The sequence below is a fragment of the Humulus lupulus genome, chromosome 1, assembly GCF_963169125.1.
Source record: "Humulus lupulus chromosome 1, drHumLupu1.1, whole genome shotgun sequence".
Taxonomy (NCBI): Eukaryota; Viridiplantae; Streptophyta; class Magnoliopsida; order Rosales; family Cannabaceae; genus Humulus; species Humulus lupulus.
This window is the reverse complement of record NC_084793.1, coordinates 175,311,234-175,332,058: the sequence shown is the minus strand read 5'-3', so window position 1 is coordinate 175,332,058 and position 20,825 is coordinate 175,311,234. Positions and strand designations below refer to the sequence as shown.

The 20,825-nt window shown below is 40.9% G+C and overlaps 1 protein-coding gene across 2 annotated transcripts; it reads left to right on the top strand.

Annotated features, from left to right (window-relative positions):
• The first annotated feature begins 13,768 nt into the window (after positions 1 to 13,768).
• LOC133800634 (protein gamma response 1) lies at positions 13,769 to 16,601 on the top strand. 2 transcript variants are annotated; one of them, XM_062238657.1, is made up of 3 exons: positions 13,769 to 14,036; positions 14,670 to 15,561; positions 15,836 to 16,601. In XM_062238657.1, exons 2-3 carry the CDS (start codon positions 14,670 to 14,672, stop codon positions 16,537 to 16,539), a joined length of 1,596 nt encoding a protein of 531 aa, XP_062094641.1. In that variant the 5' UTR covers positions 13,769 to 14,036; the 3' UTR covers positions 16,540 to 16,601. The 2 variants fall into 2 exon arrangements, with proteins under 2 accessions (XP_062094641.1, XP_062094645.1); XM_062238661.1 differs by having other exon boundaries at positions 14,635 to 15,561.
• The last annotated feature ends 4,224 nt before the right edge of the window (positions 16,602 to 20,825 follow it).

Genomic DNA, 20,825 nt, shown 5'->3' with positions numbered 1-20,825 from the left:
GACACGTTGGGGAGTTAGAGGTGGTCACCCAGCAGAAGGATGCTGCGGTGGCAAAGCTGGCGGAGGCTGAAGCTTCTCAGGCCGCTTTGAAGAAGCAGAAGGACGACTTCTAGGAGTCCAGTCGGATCCAATATCATGAAGTCAAGAGGCTTAAGGAGGATCTCCTTGCTAAAGACAAGACCATAGCTGTTTTTGAGAGCCAGGTGGAGCAGTTGAAGCTTACCAATGCCAAAGATCTGGAGAGGTACAAGAATGCGACACTTCGGTGTTTCTACGACTATTGGAAACACAACCGAGGTGCCAACTTTAACTACCTTCCAGAGGATGTCAGGAACGCTGAGTTGGCCTGCTGTACTACTCAATTGGCTGCAGAAGAAGAAAGAGCAAGGGTCCCTGCTTCCCCAAGCATCCAGCTGGCCGCTAACGCAGAGGAAGGAGGGGTTGTTGAGGATACGGCCAACCAGACTGCTGAGCAAGACCCTCCTACTCCTATTGCTCCTTAAACTTATTCTCTTTTTATTTTTCTTCAATTACACGACCCACGGGTCGTGATGTAAAGACTAAATTTTTATTTTTAAATTTGCTGCACGGGCAGCAAACTTTCCCTTTTACTTTAAACAATTACATCCAAGCAGTGATGCTTGCGGTGTAAAAGAATGCCTTATGATATTATAATATTTCTTTTTTATTATAACATCTATTCACATGACCGAACTTAGCATAGTACTTTGGCTTGATTTAACAAAATACAAAATTTGAAAATTACTCTAAGTACCGTAGCATGCTTTCACTCATTTTGTTCATGTATTTACATACCTTTTGGTATGCTTTGCTATCAATGTACCTTATATGCCCCCCAAGTGATCGAGGAGCTTTAGGTCCTTGGTCACTTGCCTTGACCACGACCTGTGCGAACATTACTGCTCGATAGTAAACATAACACTTATAATACAGCAAAACAACACACGTAATGAACAAATACTTGTAAAAATAAATTTACAAAGGTTGGCAAGAATGACTGGCTGCGCACAGTCCCTTATAATCTCGTATTAAAAATGGACTAAACATGTCTTTACGAGTGATCTTAGAAAGATCTTACACTTATAAGAAATTAGCCATACAACGTGGCTAACCCTTTTTCGAAACTTATAAAAAGTAAAAATTAATACAAGCCAGTTCTTTAAAAATGACTGTTTATTGGTAGTACTTGCGCAGGTGTTCACCGTTCCAATAGCGTGGAACGAGATCTCCATTCAAGCGTGCAAGTTTGTAGGTGCCCGGATGAAGGACTTCTTCAATCTGGTAAGGTCCTTCCCAGTTTGGTCCGAGCACTCCAGCAGTGGGGTCGTGGGTATTTAAGAAAACTCGTCGTAGCACTAGGTCACCGACATTGAATTTCCTTTCTTTTACTTTTGAAATAAAATACCGGGCGACCTTCTGCTGGTATGCAGCAACTCGGAGTTGGGCTCTTTCTCGTATCTCCTCAATTGAGTCTAGGGACTCCATCATCAGTTGGCTATTCTGGTTCTGGTCGTATGTAATGCGTCGGTGTGAGGGGGGATCTAACTCGACATGTAACACTGCTTCATACTCGTATGCTAGGGAAAACGGGGTATGACCTGTCGCTGTTCGATGAGAAGTTCTATACGACCAGAGTACTTCAGGCAGCTGTTCTAGTCATGCTCCTTTAGCGTCTTCGAGTCTTTTCTTTAGGGTGTCCTTAAGCGTTTTATTCACTGCTTCGACCTTCCCATTTGCTTGTGGATGCGCGACTGAAGAAAAACTTTTAATAATCCCGTGCCTTTCGTAGAAGTCTGTGAATAAGTCACTGTCAAACTGGGTGCCGTTGTCTGAGACAATTTTGTGAGGCAAACCATATCGGCAAAAAAATGTTCTTGATGACAAAGTCAAGAACTTTTTTGGTCATTATGGTAGCGAGTGGCTCAGCTTCGGCCCATTTGGTGAAGTAGTCGACTGCTACGACTGCGTACTTCACTCCGCCCTTTCCCGTTGGCAGGGATCCAATCAATTCTATACCCCACATCGCGAAAGGCCAAGGACTCTGCATCTGTTTTAACTCATTGGGAGCTGCGCGCGGGATCCTGGAAAATCTCTGACACTTATCGCATTTTCGCACAAACTCCATTGAGTCTTCGCTCATAGTCAGCCAGAAATAGCCCTGCCTCAGAATCTTTTTCGCCAAACTTTGCCCCCCAGCGTGATCCCCGCAGAAGCCTTCATGTACTTCCCTCATCAGTTCCTTAGCTTTCTCTGGTGTAATACATCTGAGCAATGGCATGGAATATCCTCTTCGGTATAGAACACCATCGACCAGTATATACCTAGCAGCCTGCCTTTGAAGAGTTCTGGCTTTGTTCCTATCTGCCGGTAGTACACCATTTGTAAGATATTCCAAGTAAGGCGCCATCCATGTGTCTCCCATCCGGATTTCCATACTGGTTTCATTTGCTCGTATGCATGGCTCGCTCAATCTTTTTACTGGCACAATATTCAAAGTGTCAGCATCTTTCGTGCTTGCGAGTTTGGCTAAGGCATCTGCGTTCGAATTCTGATCCCGAGGTATTTGCTGGAGGGTATACTTCTTGAACTGAGCCAACAGATCTCTAGTTTTGTTCAAGTAGGCCACCATTTTGAGGCCTCGTGCTTGATATTCCCCAAGAACTTGATTCACTACCAGCTGTGAATCACTGTAAATATCCAGCACCTTTATACTCATGTCTTTTGCCAATCTTAATTCAGCGAGGAGTGCTTCGTATTCGGCTTCATTATTCGATGCTGTGAAGTCGAACCTAATGGCGCAGTGAAATCGATGCCCTTCCGGCATTATCAAAATCACTCCCGCTCCCGCATGAGATTCGTTGGACGATCAATCCGTGAATAACTTCCATGAAGGAGCTTCATCTTGGGGCTCAGGCGCACTAGGCTTTTCGCACTGCTCGTCGTCTGGAAGCTCAGTGACCTCTGCAATAAGATCAGCCAAGACTTGTCCTTTTACTGCTGCTCGCGGGGAATATGTAATATCGAACTGCCCTAGTTCGACTGCCCATTTTAATAACCGCCCAGCCGCCTCTGGTTTTTGGAGGACTTGCTGAAGGGGCTGGTCAGTTAAGACTGTAATGGGATGGGCTTGGAAGTAAGGACGTAGCTTCCTTGAGGCCAAGATTAAACAATAAGCTAACCTCTCGATGGGAGGATACCTCAACTCTGCTCTGATTAGCCTCTTGTTTACATAGTAAACAACCTTTTGTACGCCTTCTTCCTCTCGTTCTAGTACCGCACTAGCAGCGACTTCGATGATCGCCAGGTAGATGAACAAAGTTTCTCCTTCGATAGGCTTCGATAAAATAGGAGGCTGTGCCATATGGGCCTTTAAGGATTGGAAAGCCTGCTCGCAGTCTTCTGTCCATTCAAACTTCTTGTTGCCTCTAAGTAGATTGAAGAAAGGGACGCATTTATCCGTCGACTTGGAAATGAATCTACTTAGGGCGGCAATTCTTCCAGTTGAACTTTGTACATCCTTGATCCTCTCTGGCGATTTCATGTTGATTAGGGCTTTTATCTTGTCGGGGTTGGCCTCGATTCCTCTTGAATTAACGATGAACCCCAAAAATTTCCCTGATCCAACTCCGAAGGAACATTTGAGAGGATTTAGTTTCATCTGGTACTTGTTCAATACATCGAAACACTCTTGTAAATCCTTCACATGTCCTTCTGCTTTTTTCGACTTTACCAGCATGTCGTCTACGTACACCTCCATGTTTACTCCGATCAACTCCTTAAACATGTGGTTAACTAATCGCTGGTAAGTCGCACCTGCGTTTTTCAGTCCGAAGGGCATTACTTTATAACAGTATAATCCCCTATCGGTCCGAAAGTTGTTGTGATCCTTGTTAGGGGGATGCATACTAATCTGATTGTATCCTGAGTAAGCATCCATGAAGGAAAGGATCTCATGTCCTGCAGTTGTATCGACCAGCTGGTCGATCCTTGGGAGTGGGAAGCAATCCTTTGGGCAGGCTTTATTGAGGTCTATGAAATCCACACAGGTTCGCCATTTGCCGTTAGGCTTGGGAACCAGCACTGGATTAGAGACCCACGATGGATAAAACGCCACCCTGATAAACCCATTCTCCTTTAATCTTTCAACTTCTTCTTTTAAGGCTCTTGACTGATCCTTATCGAGCAGCCTTCTTTTCTGTTGCACGGGTGGAAAACTCTTGTCTATGTTCAGGACATGGCTGATAACTGCAGGATCTATCCCAGCCATGTCTTTGTGCGACCAGGCAAAGACTTCCTGGTTCTTCTGCAAAAACTCCACCAGTGCATGCTTCGTGGTTGGTTCTAAGTTTTTCCCGACCTTCACAACTTTGGTCGGGTCTTTTTCGTCAAGTTGGACCTCTTCCAGGTCCTCGACGGGTCCAACATTTTCCTCAAATCCCCAAAGCGAGGATCTAAATCTCTATCCTCACTTTGGGCAACACCCTATTTGGTGACTTCATCACCGGATTAGGCTTGTGTATCAATAGCCATCTGCAACCTATCTAGGGGAGTGCTCTTTGACGTTCCCTTCTTCGCCTTTGTGACTAAGGCGTTGTAGCACTCCCTGGCCTCCCTCTGATTTCCCAACACGCGTCCTACCCTTGCGTATGTCGGGAATTTCATGGCTAAGTTCCATACTGAGGTGACGGCTCGAAGATCAACCAGTATAGGCCTTCCAATGACCGCATTGTACGCCGGGGGACAATTGAATACTATGAAAGTAGCGAGTAATGTTCTGGTAGCAGGCACTGTACCTGCTGTCACTGGAAGTCTGATTGACCCCGCTGGGGTGAGTCCCTCACCAGAGAAGCTGTATATTGTTTGGTTGCAGGGCTCCAAGTCCTTAACGGACAACTTCATGCGTTCCAGCGAAGATTTATACAGGATGTTCACTGAACTTCCTGTGTCAACTAGCACTCTTTTCACCATCATATTGGCCATTTGGATATCCACGACCAACAGATCAGAATGTGGGAACCAGACATGTTGGGCGTCGCTATTAGAGAAGGTTATTTCACCCTCTTCTGACCGAGCCTTTTTTGGCACGCGGCCGTCCACAGTCATCATCTCGATGTCCTAGTCGTGGCACAGAGTCTGAGCATATCGTTCCCTGGCCTTTCCACTGTTTCCCACGAGGTGCGGGCCTCCACAGATGGTTAACAATGTGCCAGTTACGGGATCAGGCTACAAAGGTGGCGAGCGTTGGCGTGTGGGCGCTTGCTCATTTCCACCTGGAGCTTCTCGTTGGGAATTTCCCGAGGCCCGCATATACCTTCTCAAGTGCCCTTGTCTAATAAGGAACTCGATCTCATCCTTCAGCTGGTTGCATTCATTGGTATCATGTCCGTAGTCGTTATGATAACGATAGAACTTGGTAGTATCTCTTCTCGAAATATCCTTTCGAATGGGGGCAGGTTTCTTATAAGGCACACTGGAACTCGTGGCCTTAAAAACCTCTCCCCGAGACTCAATAAGGACAGTGTAGTTAGTGAACCGAGGTTCATTATGATTACCCTTGGCTCATTTATTGTCAGAGGTGGAAGGCTCATTGTGCGGCTATTTCCCCCATTCTTGCCATTGCCATTGCCGTTCCCGTTGCCTTTGCCGTTGCCATTGGGCTTCGACCCATTGGCGGCTTTGGTGGGCTCAGTTGTCCCCTTGTCTTTGCATGGGGGCTTTCCTTCATTGGCAATGGCATCCTCGAGCTTGATATACCGATCAGCTCGATCCAAAAATTCCTGGGTAGTTCTGACCCCATGCTTTCTAAGGTTGTCCCAGAGAGGCATGCGGCGCTTAACCCCTGCAGTTATGGCCATCATCTTGCCTTCCTCTCCCACTATTTTTGCCCCAACAGCTGCTCGCATAAAACGCTGGACGTAGTCCTTCAGTGGCTCTCCGTCTTGCTGGCGTATTTTGACCAGCTGATTTGCCTCAGTTGGGTGCACACGACCCGCATAGAATTGTCCGTAAAATTCCTTCACGAACATTTCCCAGGAAACTATACTTGCAGGAGGGAATTTGAAAAACCACTCCTGTGCGGCATCAGAAAGTGTTGCAGGGAAGATCCTGCACCGAGCGTCTTTGGACACTTTCTGAATGTCCATTTGTATCTCAAACTTGTTGACGTGAGATACCGGGTCACCATACCCGTCAAAGTTCGCAAGCGTAGGCATCTTAAACTTGCTAGGAGTTTCTGCCATAGTTATCCTCTGGACGAAAGGAGTGTCCTTTCTCCTATCGTGGTCAATATAAGATGTTCTTCCCCCGACCAGCTGCTGCACTGCCTGGTTAAGGGAATCTATCTGGGCTTGCACGGCGCCAGGAATCGCGCGGGGCCTCTGGTGCTGGGGGGACGTACTCGTCGTGCCGCTCCCGGCGATCATTGAGTACGTCTCTTAAATCCTCGTCTCTCCTTCGCTGCTCACTAGCTCCGAGCCGGTTGAAGACGTTATTTTGTCTGGGCTGCCCCCTAGCGTCCCGTCTTTCAGGTTGGTCATCCCTAGGTGGTAGGCTTCTGCCCCCACCTCTTTCTTCATTCCTTCGACTGGCGTTTCCTCTGCCTGAGTCGGCCTCGTTATAACCATGGCCATCTCTGAATCTTGATTGGCTATGATGGGATCGACTGTTCCCTCGGTTTCCTTCCCGGGCTGGAACCTCCCGAGCGTTAGAGGGTGGCCTGCGTTGGTCGGTAGGTCCCCGTGCATTATCATGCCGTGGGGGGCCTCGGACCGCAGAGCCTGACTCTGAGTTCCTTCTCTTACTAGGAGGACGCTGTCCTCTGCTCGGAGGGTTTGGCTCGTCACCCTTATGGCGTCTAGGACTGCGAGGCGGCTGCCCAGTCCTATTCTGCCTTTGTTGCGGGGGATTGCTGCGACCAGCTTGGGATGGAGGCTGCGCCTCAGAGTCCCTCAACGGGACATCGTCCTGAGGCACCAGTGGCTGCTTGGGCCTTTGGGGGCTCGAGGGCTGGATAGGTGGGCTAGGATTAGGACCCCTCTGGGGCGGTCCATTCGTAGGTTGATCAGGCTGCGAGGCAGGTGCAGCCTGGTTCCTAGCCAGTTGTAGGGCTGCTTCGAGGGCTGCCATGGCCTCCATTTGGCGACGATCCATCTCCGCCTGTCTTTCACTCAGTTCCAGGTGCTGCCGTTCAATCTCCTGTTGCTGCTACACCATAATTTCGGCAGCACTTTCCTGGCTGGCCCTCAGATTGGCCAGTTCATCCTGCAATACCCCCAGGGTATTCCTTAGCGTCTTGGAATCCATTTCTTCCTCATCGAATTACAAATGTGGCTCATCCTCGGTCACGTTTGGGGGAGGAGGAGGCGGGTGATATGGTGCAGCGCCAGCCGCCTGTGCAGTTTTCTTGGTAGTTTTCACCATTGATATTTCAACGATACAATATCAAGCTCTCAATGAAAGCACCATAATGTTGACCCTGATTTTGGCCAACTGACACATAGTCAAATATGCTTGATGTGGACAAATACGTTGAAATGAATGTGATGACAAAAATAATAAAACACACAGGAATTTATAGTGGTTCAGCCCCAGAATCTGGTAATGACCTACGTCCACTTGATCTTTTATTGATATAGGATTCAAAGGAGTGATCAAGGAACTAGGGTTCAATGAGTTTCACAAACCTCTGAAGAACAAAACGATATCTCAAATAGAATAACTCTAATCTCAGATAATCAGAAAGCCAAAAGAGTCCCTTCCTTGAGCTATCTTTCTCTATTTATAGGCTCAAGGGGGATTACATTAATTTGTTACAAATATTCTTTCCTAAATAATCGAATACTCAGGAAATCATGGGAGACTGTCTCGGGATTGACTAAGATCTTTATTAAATTGTCGTGAGACACACGGAATGCGCGACCATACTGGTCGCAGGTAAACCTCAACCGCTTTTTTCTTGCAATATCTTTACTGGTCGATGCCCTAGCAGAATTCCGCCAGGTGCCAGCCACGTGTCCAGAAATCACTTGCCACGTCATCCGTGCCTGTTTTTTGGATAACAATAAGCATGCATTTTTGTAGCGTAGACATGAATTTTAAACATAAGCATGCCAAATAGTTATCGCATACAAATACACAACACATAACCATAATTTCATATAAGCTCATTAAACATAAACATTCACTAGCACAAATCATGCATTAGCATAAACATATCACATAAAATAGTTTCTACCATAGAGTACATAAAGTGTACACCCTATGTGCAGGTGTCCACTTTTCTTACCTGAATTCCAGCAATTAAGTTGATAAACAACCCAAGTGTGATTCTGTTCAAGCGTCTCTAGCCAAACCTAAACAAAACCGATCAAATCGATTAATACCAATCTTAGTTCATGATTCTGACTCCAAAGTAATAATATCTAAACTTGGCTTAGGTTCTATGACCGTATATCTTTTCACAAGCTTTCCAACCATATAAATAACATCCAAATCCGACATCGAGGTCAAAAGTTATGGTCAAAATACGAAACCCAAAAATTATAACAGAAAAATGTATTTGAGCCGCGATGCCCTCCCATAGAGTCGCGGCGCTACCGAAGTCAGAGAGAAAATTTTAGCCTTAAAGAGATGCATTTGAATCGTGGCACTGATCACTTGAGCCGTGACACCACTATGGAAAAAAAACCTTGAAATTTATGTGATTTCTCAACCCTTTCGACTCAAAACATCCCAAAACTCTAGGGAACTCAAATATTACCCCACAACAACTATCCTAACATGTTTCTAATCCTTGGAACCAAGATATTAACATCTCTAAATCTATATTAGACATTCATCAACCCAGAAACAATAATAACAATCTCATAATTTTAAAAACATAAATTGACAAAAACCTTAAACAGAAGTTAAACACTTACAGATCAAGATCCAACCACCAAAACTCAGACCCTTGCCGCCTATGAGATTCCTAGCCTTTCAATAGCTCAGATTGGTGATCTCCTTCAAACCTCAAGCTTTCAAAAACTCTGGTCAAGAATGAGAGATTGTTCTTGGTCTGTTTCCCCTTCAGTCTATCGCCCAAAACCAAATATGAAAATCATACTAAACCTAAACCTAATTTTCTTATAAATAGATAATTTAATTTGACTTAATTCGTATAAAACCAAATGACTTTTTTGTCCCCAACCTTAAATTTATTCTTAATAATCACTTAAGACCCTTATTGTAATTTTCAACCAAAACTAATAGTTTTAACTTTTGATAATTACACTTTCTATCATAAAACTCATAATTCTACTTTGACCCCCAATACACAACTTCTATTACACTTTGGCCCCTAATACTTGAAGAAACACGTGTGAGTGGATTTCTTGACAGAACTCACAATAATGAACATACATCATAATTCATCTAATTAAACACATAATGTCATACAACTTACCATAATACCCTTACTAGTAAAAGCGGATATTACACTTTCTGATTTGATATATATATCTTTTTTACACTCTAGTATATCACTTTTGTTCATGCATATATATGCTTTGTAACATGGTATATATATTTTTTTCAATTCTGGTATATCACTTTTGTTTATGTGTGTATACGTTTTTTGATTTAGTATATATCTTTTTTTAATTATGGTATATCACTTTTATTCACGTGTACATATGGTTTGGGCTTTGGTATATATCTTTTCTACACTCCAGTATTTCTCTCTCTTTTTTAATTATTTTTTTTCTTTTATGTAATGGAAAATTGACTGCGGAATGTATGTCATCAAGCGAGCTAAAGTTTTGATGTCAAACATAGGTGTAAATGGTATCACACACAGGAAAATGCCTTTCTTTCGGGAAAAAAATAGATGTAGAACTGTATGCTTGGGCAAAGGAAAATTTGAGAAAAAAAAATATTGAAAGCGATTCAGATATAGCTTAGAAAAGTTACCACATTACACCACATGTACCTTTCTTTTGAAATTTTTTGTACAAAAACTTGAGTGTATAGTTTATATGTTAAATCGTGTCTAAACATTTCTATATATTTTTTTGTTATCTTTGATATATGTGATTGTAAAGAAAGAAAATACTATATTATAAAAATTATATTCCATAAACATTTTCTTTTAATCATACACAGTAAACAACTTTAAAATATCAAAGAACAAAAACCAAACATACCATGATGTTAAACTCATACACTCCAATCATGTTTGTTTTAACTTTTTAAAAAAGAAAGAAGTTTACTCTAAGTTATAGCTTTTGTATACAATTTTGAAAAGAATGGAATACAACATATATATTCACTTTTATATAAATATATGTACCATATTTTTAAATGTAACAAAAATAATTGATATAAACTCTTATGTTAAACTTATATACCACATACTTGATTTTTATTTGACCATAAGCAATGGGATATGCCACAATACAAATAAAACATATACCATGTTAATGAACATATATACCATCAACTATTTTCTATTTAAGATAAATTATAGTTAAATTGAATATGTCATAAGACAAATAACATATATATCCTTCATCTTCAACTTATGTGTCATATTTTTTTCATTTTTTTATATAACTATTAATAATAGGGTGTTTTGATATACCACAATGCAATTAACAGATATACTATACTAATTGTAAAACACCCTTATCTACTATCTTTTGCAAACGACCATTAATCGTTACTATTTAGAAAAAATACCACAATTTTCAAAAGATTCAGTGGGGCCTTAATAAAAACATGCATTATGGGCCCATTTGTTAAAAATAAATGTACAAAGTTTTTCATGTAATTTTAACTTAAAATAGTAAGGTCCAACTAGGATTTACAATTAACACGAGAAATTCTTAAACGTTCATTGGCATTTTCTCGATCATTTTCCGTTCATCCGCACCCCACGACATACATGCTTAGACCACGAAACGCCCCACATCACCACGCGTGCCAAAGAGAAACTAGCATCTACCTGAAAGGGGTAAAGTAAAGGGGTGAGCTAAAAGCCCAGTAAGAAAGTACAATCAAAGAAAGAAAATACAACTATAAAAGCATAAACGAAAGTCATTTACATGCTATTCCTATAGAAATCATTATCATCATAAGTCATAATCAGAAACCTAAGATTATTTGCAATTATATACATAATAATGCCTCATCAGATCATAATCATAAACACAAGATTATAGACAACATAATAATACATCATAAGATCATGACATCCCTATTGTCCAAGATCGCATGATAAGCACTCAACATAAGATCATAAATAACACCAACATAGGTATTCCACATAAAATCATAAGCAACATAAGCATAAGCATTTAACATAAAATCACAAGCACACGACATAAGTTCACATGTGACTCCCTTTTGGTCACTTCCATGGCACCCTTTTGGCCATAATTTATATGTGACTCTCTTTTGGTCACTTCCATGGAACCATTTTTGTAGAGTCCAAGAACTTTACTTAGCTACTAGTAGTAGTAGTAGTAGTAGTAGTAATTATTTTATTCAAGCTAAAAGAAGATCTTTTCATTCTTGAACTTTATAAATAGGACCTAGTACCCAGCCATTTCTTTCATTCTTCAAGCTGAGTTTAGAGCCTTCAAGTAGCTAGGTTTACTTTAGAGTGTTAAACACTTGGGTTGGGGTTATAAGCTTTATCATCTTAAGCTTATTAAACACTTGGGAAGTAAGGTTAATAGTGTGTTTTCGATATCGAGGTGTAGTTCGGTTATAGTGCATTCAAATGTATTCCTATACCTAGTTCATTTCTATATGCTTCATTAGTTTTTATAGTTTTTCTCTACTTAAATCCTAACTCAATATTTTCCATTCTTGGTTAGGCATTTAAGTTCTTTGAACTTGAGGTTTCTTTTCGGTAAGCTCTTCTTCTCGGTGGTTTTAGTTCATTTCTTTTCATATTTTTCTTTTAGAAATACTCACCTTTCTATTATTGGATTTAGGAGTGTTCCAAAATCCCGTCCTTGTTCTCATGTCCCAGTATTGGTAAGGAAAATAGGATAGTTTCTATATTCTTTTGTGTATGTCATGTATAATATGTTTATGCTATAGTACGTTATGTTATGTTTTATCTAGGGCTCATAGTTGCTTAGTGCCCTAGTGTTTATCATTTTTAGGCTTATAGTTATGATATGCCCTACCTCAAATATTAGATAGGGGATCCAGATGGGTTATCATATACTACCATATGATTTACCCTACCTCAAATATTAGACAAGGGGTTTAGATAGGTTATCATATACTACCATGTGATCTAACCTATCTCAAATATTAGACAGGGGACATAGATGGTTTATCACATGTCATAATGGCCATTAATAGTATAGTTCTATATGGTATACGTCTTTATAGTTATATGTTATATGTTTATAGTTTATGTTTATGTTTCATGCTTTTAGTAGATTTTTCCTTACTGGGCATTAGGCTCATTCCTTTATTTTATATGTGCAGGAAAATAATTATGGCGGCGGGAAGATTCTTGGTGGCTTGGGATTGTGTATTGAGGAAGAATGGATTCGGTGGACTGCATGAACGATTCGAGGACGAAGTTGTTTTTAGTCATTTCAATTATGTTTTCTATGTATTTTCCGCACCTGATTTTGTAACGAATTTATTTAAGATTTAGGTTATGTTTTATTTTTAAAATAATGGAGGTTATAATTGGTTATGATTAGGTAACCACTAAAGAACCAAAAAGTTGATCGTTCTCAGGAGTCGTTCTTATTATATTTCTCGCTTGAACCTGAGGTAAGAAAATTGCACCTTGTGTATATGACATGCATGATTGCTATTGAGCATGTTGGTTGATAAATGTGGACACTGATTGCATATTAAATGCTAGCGGATATTGTTTACTTGTCTATGACACTGACTAGTCAGGGACACTGACCTAAGAGTCAGGAACGACATAAGCGTCTTGAACGCAGGGCCGAATGAAGATTACATCTAATCGACAATAGGGTGGAATGGCTCTAAGGCATTAACGCTGGACCGACCCTAAGGTCGATGAATCTTATAATCGCTTGACTAGTCTAAGCTAGTTACTCAGAGCCAGGGCTTGAGGCCCAGGTGACCATTTGTCACAAGGCTAGGGAACGATGTTCCAGGGTTATGACTCTATGGTCATGAGGAAGGTTACGTTGGTGACTAGTCACCATGCACCTATCCTGCTTTAAGCTAGTGAAAAGTTCACTTATCTGTTAAGCCCCGGTGGTCCTATCGTCACAAGGCTAAAGGGAGCTATACCCAATTTAGTGACTTTTGTGACTATCACTTATCTTTTTGGACTGATAGTCTTGAATGATTATTATGATCATTGTTGATATTATATCATCCTGTATTGTGTTTTCTTGCTGGGCCTTGGCTCATGGGTGCTATGTGGTGCATGTAAAGGGAATGAAAAGCTCACCCAGCCTTGAGTGGAGAGCTTAGGTGGTGATGTGTACATATGAAATCCAAATGTTATGTTAGGATAATCTTCCTGGTCAATAGTCGAACAGAACCTCTGTCACGTGTCAGCCACGTGTTAAAAATGTTTGCCACGTTATCCACGGATAACATATAGTATTCCATTTTTTTATATAAAATATATTGTTTCGGTAAATGTATTTTTTTTTAAGAAACTTTCAATAAATTCCTCTAAAAAAAATTCAATAAATATTTTTGTAAAAAGAATATAATTTTATATTTTTCGAAAGGGAGTGATGTAATAGCAATCCGACCCATCCGAATGGAGGGAAAAGAAAGAAAGAAAGAAGTTCGAGAATGAGAGGGTTTTTGGTGCCAAAGCCAAACTGAGTGAATTGCTGTTACTATCAATTTCGGAATACACGCTCCAATTCAATCCAACAACGACACTCCTTACTCTTGTACATTTACACCTTCTTCTTTTCTTTTTATTCTTAGGGTTTTCCAGCAACTCTTTTCTATTTTCCTTCAATTAATTCCTACATTCTTCGACTCTCGGCAGCAGTCTGCAGGTCAGTAATGGTTTTATATTTTTATTTTTCTTATATAATATATATGTTAATCTGTTTAGTGTTTTTTTTTAGCTTTTTTAAGTAGATTAGCATATAAAACCTCTACCGAATTAATTGTACATTGCTACTTAGATCAGATCTTTCTGTATAATTATCTATAAAACCACCCATATGTGTGTTCTTTGACGTTTTGTAGAAATTCTGGAGAAAATTGAATCGAAACTTTGGTTAGATATTCATTCCCCCAGCCGTCTCCCAACCAATGACTGTCTTAACCCTTTTTTCTTTAATTTACACCACCATCCTTGCTAATTTTCATGTCTCCGTTTCTCAGATCTCATTTTTAGGTTTTTTTAATGTATAAAATTATTAATCCGTGAAAGGAAATAATTTTTTTTTTGGGAAGTTCAGCTTGGCTGTTCATGTTGGCAACTGTATCTGGTGATCTTTCTCTTATTTATTTTTCTTCATAAATGATTTGTTGTGAGAAAATATAGTATGTAACAAGTGTGAAATTCATTCAGTGGTTTAAGCAATTTAAATTGTCTTCATCCCAGCCTCATATTTTGGACATTGTCTCATATTACATACTGTCCAGTTTCCCTTGTTCTTTTGTTTATCATCATTCCACAGATGGAGGGTCACTTTCAAAATTCTCAAAAATGGGGTTCTCCCACAGATAGCGATGAGGTGAAGTATGTCTCCGGGCTTAGTACATTACTGGTTGCTACAATTCAGGAAGCAAAAGATAGGATTTCTCAAATTGAAGACATATTTTGTAGTCATCTCTTCCCAACATTCCAATCAAAATCAGAATTTCTTCAGAAGATCTATTCCAAAGCTCGAATGGCTGCATATACTGAATGGAAAGAGAAGGAAAATGAGCTTCGGTTGGAGCTTAGACAAAAGAATGAAGAAGTAGCTAAAGGGATTGAACTGAGAGAAAATTTACTCAAAAAGATCGAAACAAAAGACAAGGAGATCATGAATTATGAGAAGCGGTTCCATGATCATGAAAAAGAGAAACAAGTACTAGTAGCCAAATTGGAAGGTTTGGAAGAAAACTTTTGTGAATTCCAAAAGGAGCTGGGGCCACAGATAGAAGAAATTGAGGAAAAGAGGTTGCAAAACCCTTTTTGTCAGGAAACAAAGTTGAATGGCTCTGAAATGTTGAAGCTGTTGGATGAGAGCGAGAAAGAGAAAAAACTTCTTCTGGAGACAATAAATGGTTTACAAGGGAAAGTTAATGAACTACAGGTACAGCTTAGAGGCAGGACAAGTGAAATGACTGAGGTTACGGATTTGTATAACAAGTCACTTGAGCAAATTCAAACAAAATCTTCCGAGTTACTCTCTGAGAAGACGAAAAGAAGGGATGTCATTGATGCCTACAAAAGACTTAAATCTCAGTTTAATTTTCTGTGTTCAAAATTTGGTGTTACTAGGGACAGTTTGCCCTCCCAACATAAATTACAAGATGTAATTGATTCATTGAGGTCTAATCAAGATCAAATAACTTCCCCCAGTAAGATTTGGTTTTGTTTTCCTTTCATTTACAGAAAGTGAATACATAAGCGCATTATTATGCTCATTAAAGTTCCTTGCTATGCAAATACAATTTCTTTAGTTTTATAACGTTTACTTTTGAAAAATTGGTTGCGATCCAACTCTGGTCTGATGTTTTTTGAACGCTTTTTTTCTTATTTTTTTTTTCACTTGAGAAATTGGCAGAGTTGAATTCTTTCATGCTTAATTTCTTCCCTTAGATCATGGAATGAGGTTTTATCTGTTGCCTGCAGTTCTTGAAGACAAAAATCAAGATACTTCTGGAACTGCATGTGACATCAAGGTGAAGAATGAAATCACTGTCAACAATAATTTGGAGGATGTGAAAATGGACACACCACTTCAATCAGTGAGCTGCCCCTCTCCTATGCGTACTTTCCCTATCTCACCTAAGTGTCCTTCTGCTGTGAAATCGGCGCCACTAATTGGTAGAAAGCGGCCTGCCTCTTGCTGGAGGGAAACTAGGTCTCATCAAGGTCAAAAAGGGCCTGACCCACATGATGATTTTCTCGATACTCCTTTGGAGAGCATCAGAGGAAACCTAAACAAATCCACAAGGGAAGAAGAACTTTGCAATCCCCCAGTCCCAAGTACAAAAGACAAGATTGTTGATGGTTCAGATGATGAGACACAGGATATGACTGCTGATCTTATTCCACAAAACCAGAATCAGATACCGCTTCCAAATGCTGGAGAGAAATGTTTCAAATTTGTGGAGCCTGTAAGAAAGAAAGCTGAACGGGAGAATTTGAAAGGAGTTGAATGCAAGCAATGTAAGAAGTTCTATGATGCTGTTCTTTGCAGTGATAAGGGTAATAATACTAATAATAATTTTCGCTGTGAACACCATGATGGTGTTTCTAGGCATCGGTATAGGTATGTTCCTCCTATGACTCCTGAAGGATTTTGGAATATTGGATTTGAATCAGAAATGTAATATCCTTAAAGAACTTTTATTTGTGCTGCACATGGCTTTAATAACACAAGTTAATTTTTCTATATTCATGGTCTTAAGTGAACTGAAATCATAAATGTGGGAAATAGGGAACAGGATCCATGCTACCAGGTACTTTTCGGAATGACTGAAACAGCTCCATTTCAGCTTTTCTTAACCCACTGCTGCAATGTGCTTAAAATTAGACTGTCATGGCTCTAACCTAAATTATTTCAGAAGAAAGACAGTAATGAATCAAGATGGTGTTTTGGCTATACATTGTAGGTTGATGACAAGGATCAGAGAGATGTTCGCAAGAAAAGAAAAACGTCTTTTGTAGCATTTGGGGGATAATAAAATTAAGTGGAAATTACATAATTTATAGTTTTTTTTTTCAAATGTTTGTAATTTTATGAGAGTTTTTAAATATTCTTATTATATAGTTTTTTTTATCCAAAATCTTTTGTTTATGTTCCATAAATTTGTAAAGAAAAAAAATTAATTATGCCACATTTCTAATGATAGTGGGTGTGTTTGGCACCCCGTATTATACTAGTATGTTTGACATTTACTTGTAATATATAGTGTTTATTATTATAGCATGTTCCCGTTGAGTACATACCACTAATATGTTCTAGAGATGCTTACTAATGACTTATAGTCCAATGTAAGCATTATAATATACGTTCGAATGCATTAGTAACGACTATTGTACCTAACCTTAAACAAAGAAGCTACTATATTCATAACTCGATTCCTAATTTGGTTACGTAGTTACCAAATTAGTTTGGTTACTAATAGTACTAGCCTCTCTTAATATGTAACTTAGTTACTCGAGAGCTCTACTAATAAGGAAATAAGGAAACCACATCATCTGTACTCAATATTCATAACCTCCAAGTTGATCTATCAGAATTTGAGAACAAATTTGGTAACCATCTACTAATTAGGTTACTAAATATGAATTTTGGAACATTTTACTATGTCTGTTGTTACTAATAGAATTAACATCTCATAATATCTCATGTTGACTGCCTTTTTCACTATCAACCTAATCTAAGAACTCGGCAGAAATTAGAAGAAAATAACACAGAGGTTTTACGTGGTTCAGGCTATAAAAGAGCCATCGTCCACGAGTCTTGATATTAGTGAGTTTGAAGCTTGTTTGAGTAAACTTCAATGGAGTCTCAGGCAGCGTATATATTGCTCTGAGTTTACAATGTTTAACTAGCTAAAGTTCTGAACCATTTACAAGAAAATACCTCAGTCCTGTTTATAGAGGCCTGGGTCATTAATGCCCTTAATCAAAATTTAATAGACATTCCCCTATCATTTGGGGAGTAAATATTCTAATTAACTACATATGGATTGTAGCGTCCCAAATTTGCTAATAAGGCTTAGGGCCTTGATTAGCGTGTCGGGAGGGCAATAATTGATTTAATTAAGTAAATATATGAATTTGATTATTTTGTGATTAGAAATGCATGTGTTAGGTGAATTAAATATGCATATGGACCCTACTTGGCTATTAGGGGCATATTTGTAATTTTAGCCTATTGAGGGCATAAATGTGATATATGTGTTAATTATGATTGAAACCATGAGTGAGTAGTGATATATTTGTGATGCACGATCCGAGACGGTCCTAGGGAGCAGTTTATCTAGAAAGTCACAATGGGGTCGAATACTCGGTTCGAGAGGAGCCTAGGGGTATTTTTGGTAACATAAAGTGTGTTCGGGATCTATCGAGTATCGGGTAGTGGTTTAGTAATGATTTGGACAGGTTGGGATTAGACGGGGATTTATGGGAACACTTGAGGAATTAGCGGGATTTGGCAAATGACGAAATTTCCCTTTATGATACTTGAGGACTTAGATAGACTTAAGGGGCATTTGTGACTTTTGACAAAAAGGATAAACGTAGCTCAAGGAGCTGAGACTCTAGAAGGACTTAGAGGAAACAAAAGGAAAAGAAAAGAAAGAATCACAAGAACCCACAACCCTCTCTCTCATTCTACTCACTTTCCCTCTCATTGTGGCTTGGAGAGTGTGGATACCAAAAATCCACCAAGAAAAAAAAGTTTCTAGTCCCTTATTGAAGTGAATGTTATCCAGATTTCCGGATAGCGTTTAGATTGATGACTTCGGGGAAGCAGAATTATCGATGTCTTTCACGGTAGGTGACCAGAGCTCGCGGATGGACAGAAAGGCTTCGCCTCCCCTGTTTGATATCCGGATTACTCTTCCAAGCAAGCACAACACGGAAACTCGTTGACTCTCCCGGACTCCCGAAGGATACCCCTCGGGGAGGCCCCTTCCAGGAGAGGCCCTTCAAGTGGTCTCCGCGGAAACAGTTCCGTGCCTCGCACAGAACAAAATCGAACTGTCGAGTCCGGGAGAAGGCATATTTGGAATGATATCCGTCTGACACAGGATCCCGCCTGACACGCCCGTCAGGACAAAGCCGCACACATCCCAGCACGCCTAAAGGTACCTTTTTTGCCTACTGTTCCGCTGACAACTTGGAAAAGACGGCTGACTTTGTGTGTTCCCCATATTTTCACGTAAATATACCCACATAGAGTCTTGTAGCCATGCGACTACAGTAATTGTATCCCCTATTTATGGCTGGTGTAATTAAGACTTATGTACGTGAAGGAAAACCCTAATCCAAAACCCTAGCTATAAAGGCCTCTTCATTTTACAAGAAGAAGGGGGACCGAGAGATCACATAGCAAAAACTCTACAAAAATCTCTCTAGCTTCATCTTCTTCAAGAGAACCCGAGAGAAACATTGGGAGTGTGTGAAGTTCTTATGCACCAGCCATCTTATTGTAACCTTTTCCAAGTATAATAACATCGACTCGTGGACTAGGGCTTGTTAACGCCTGAACCACGTAAAAACACTGTTTGTTTAGTTACATTTCAGTATTTCTACAGTTCTTATCTTTTTATTATTCTGTTAGTTATTCGTTTCCGAAAAACTCGGTAAACATTTTGGTGCTTTCATTGAGAGCTGTAGGAAGTTGTTAGTCAGCTCTTTTTCTGTGTACGTTTTTTGTATTCACTTCGTACTAAAGAGATGGTGACTACGCGAAAATCCGCTGTTGACAAAAATGCTACGGTCAACCCCGATACCGTGATGGAAGATGTGGTGCAAAGCGAACCCTTAGACTACCGAGGTGAAGACCCGACATCCCGCCAGGATCAGGTCAGTACCGAAGATACAACATACTTAGAAGACGAAGAAGAGTATGTCCAAGACGGTTATTACAAGGACGGCTGCTACTATGAGAAGGACCCAGAACTGGTCCAAGTAGCCGAAGAACTGGTGGCCACTAAGGCCAAGCTTGCTGAGCAGGAGCGCGTCTCCGAAAGAATGCAACGCATGATGGAACGCCTCCAAAGTAAGTTCGGAGATCTAGGCGACTCGGACGAGGATACCTCTGTTCGAGGTGGTGCTGATGCCCCCATGCCGGATCCAGCCGCTGCTGGACCATCCAAAGCCGCCCCTAACAAGGGCAAAGAAAAAGTTGGAGAGCCTGTGCGCGCTGACGCCCCTGCACCTCCTACAGGCGTGAATCACCAGGCCGACTGCCTCCCCCGCGCGCAGAAGGTCTCTGGCGCTCCTAAGCCCAGACGCCCTTCAGCCCCAAGGGGGCACTCTGTGCCTAAAGGGCTCGGTGCTAAGGCACCCAGGCCTAGGGGAAGGAACAACCGCCCCAGTGATTCCGTCAATCAGGACGGTCGGGCTGCGAACTCGCACTCCGAAGATAGCTGGTCCACGGTGGATCTAAGAAGAAGGTTGGAGGCCAAGTATGAGAAGGCCAAAGGGGAAAAAGCCCGACCTCGCGGAGATGACCTCCGAAATCATATTAATGACAAGCTCCGGGGACGTGACCTCCCGGAAAGTGATACGAAGAGGCTCGAGGAACAGATTGCTGCCTTGACCAAGCTGGTCCGGAAGCAAAGTGGGGCCCTGTCAGATTCTGAGGAGGAAGACCCGGAACCATGTATTAGGAGGATCGCGGAAACGTCCCTCCCGGATAACTTCAAAATGCCTCACATAGAATTATATGATGGGAGGACAGACCCGCGTACCCACCTAGCTAAATACAATAAAATGATGCAAGTGGCGCGCGTCAGTGAGGACGCCAAATGCATGTGCTTCTCACTCACCCTTACCAAGTCCGCGGAGGACTGGTGGAAAAGATTAGCTCCCGGATCAATCCACAGTTGGAAGGAGCTACAGTCCGCGTTTAGGAGGCAGTTTATTGCCGCCCGCGACC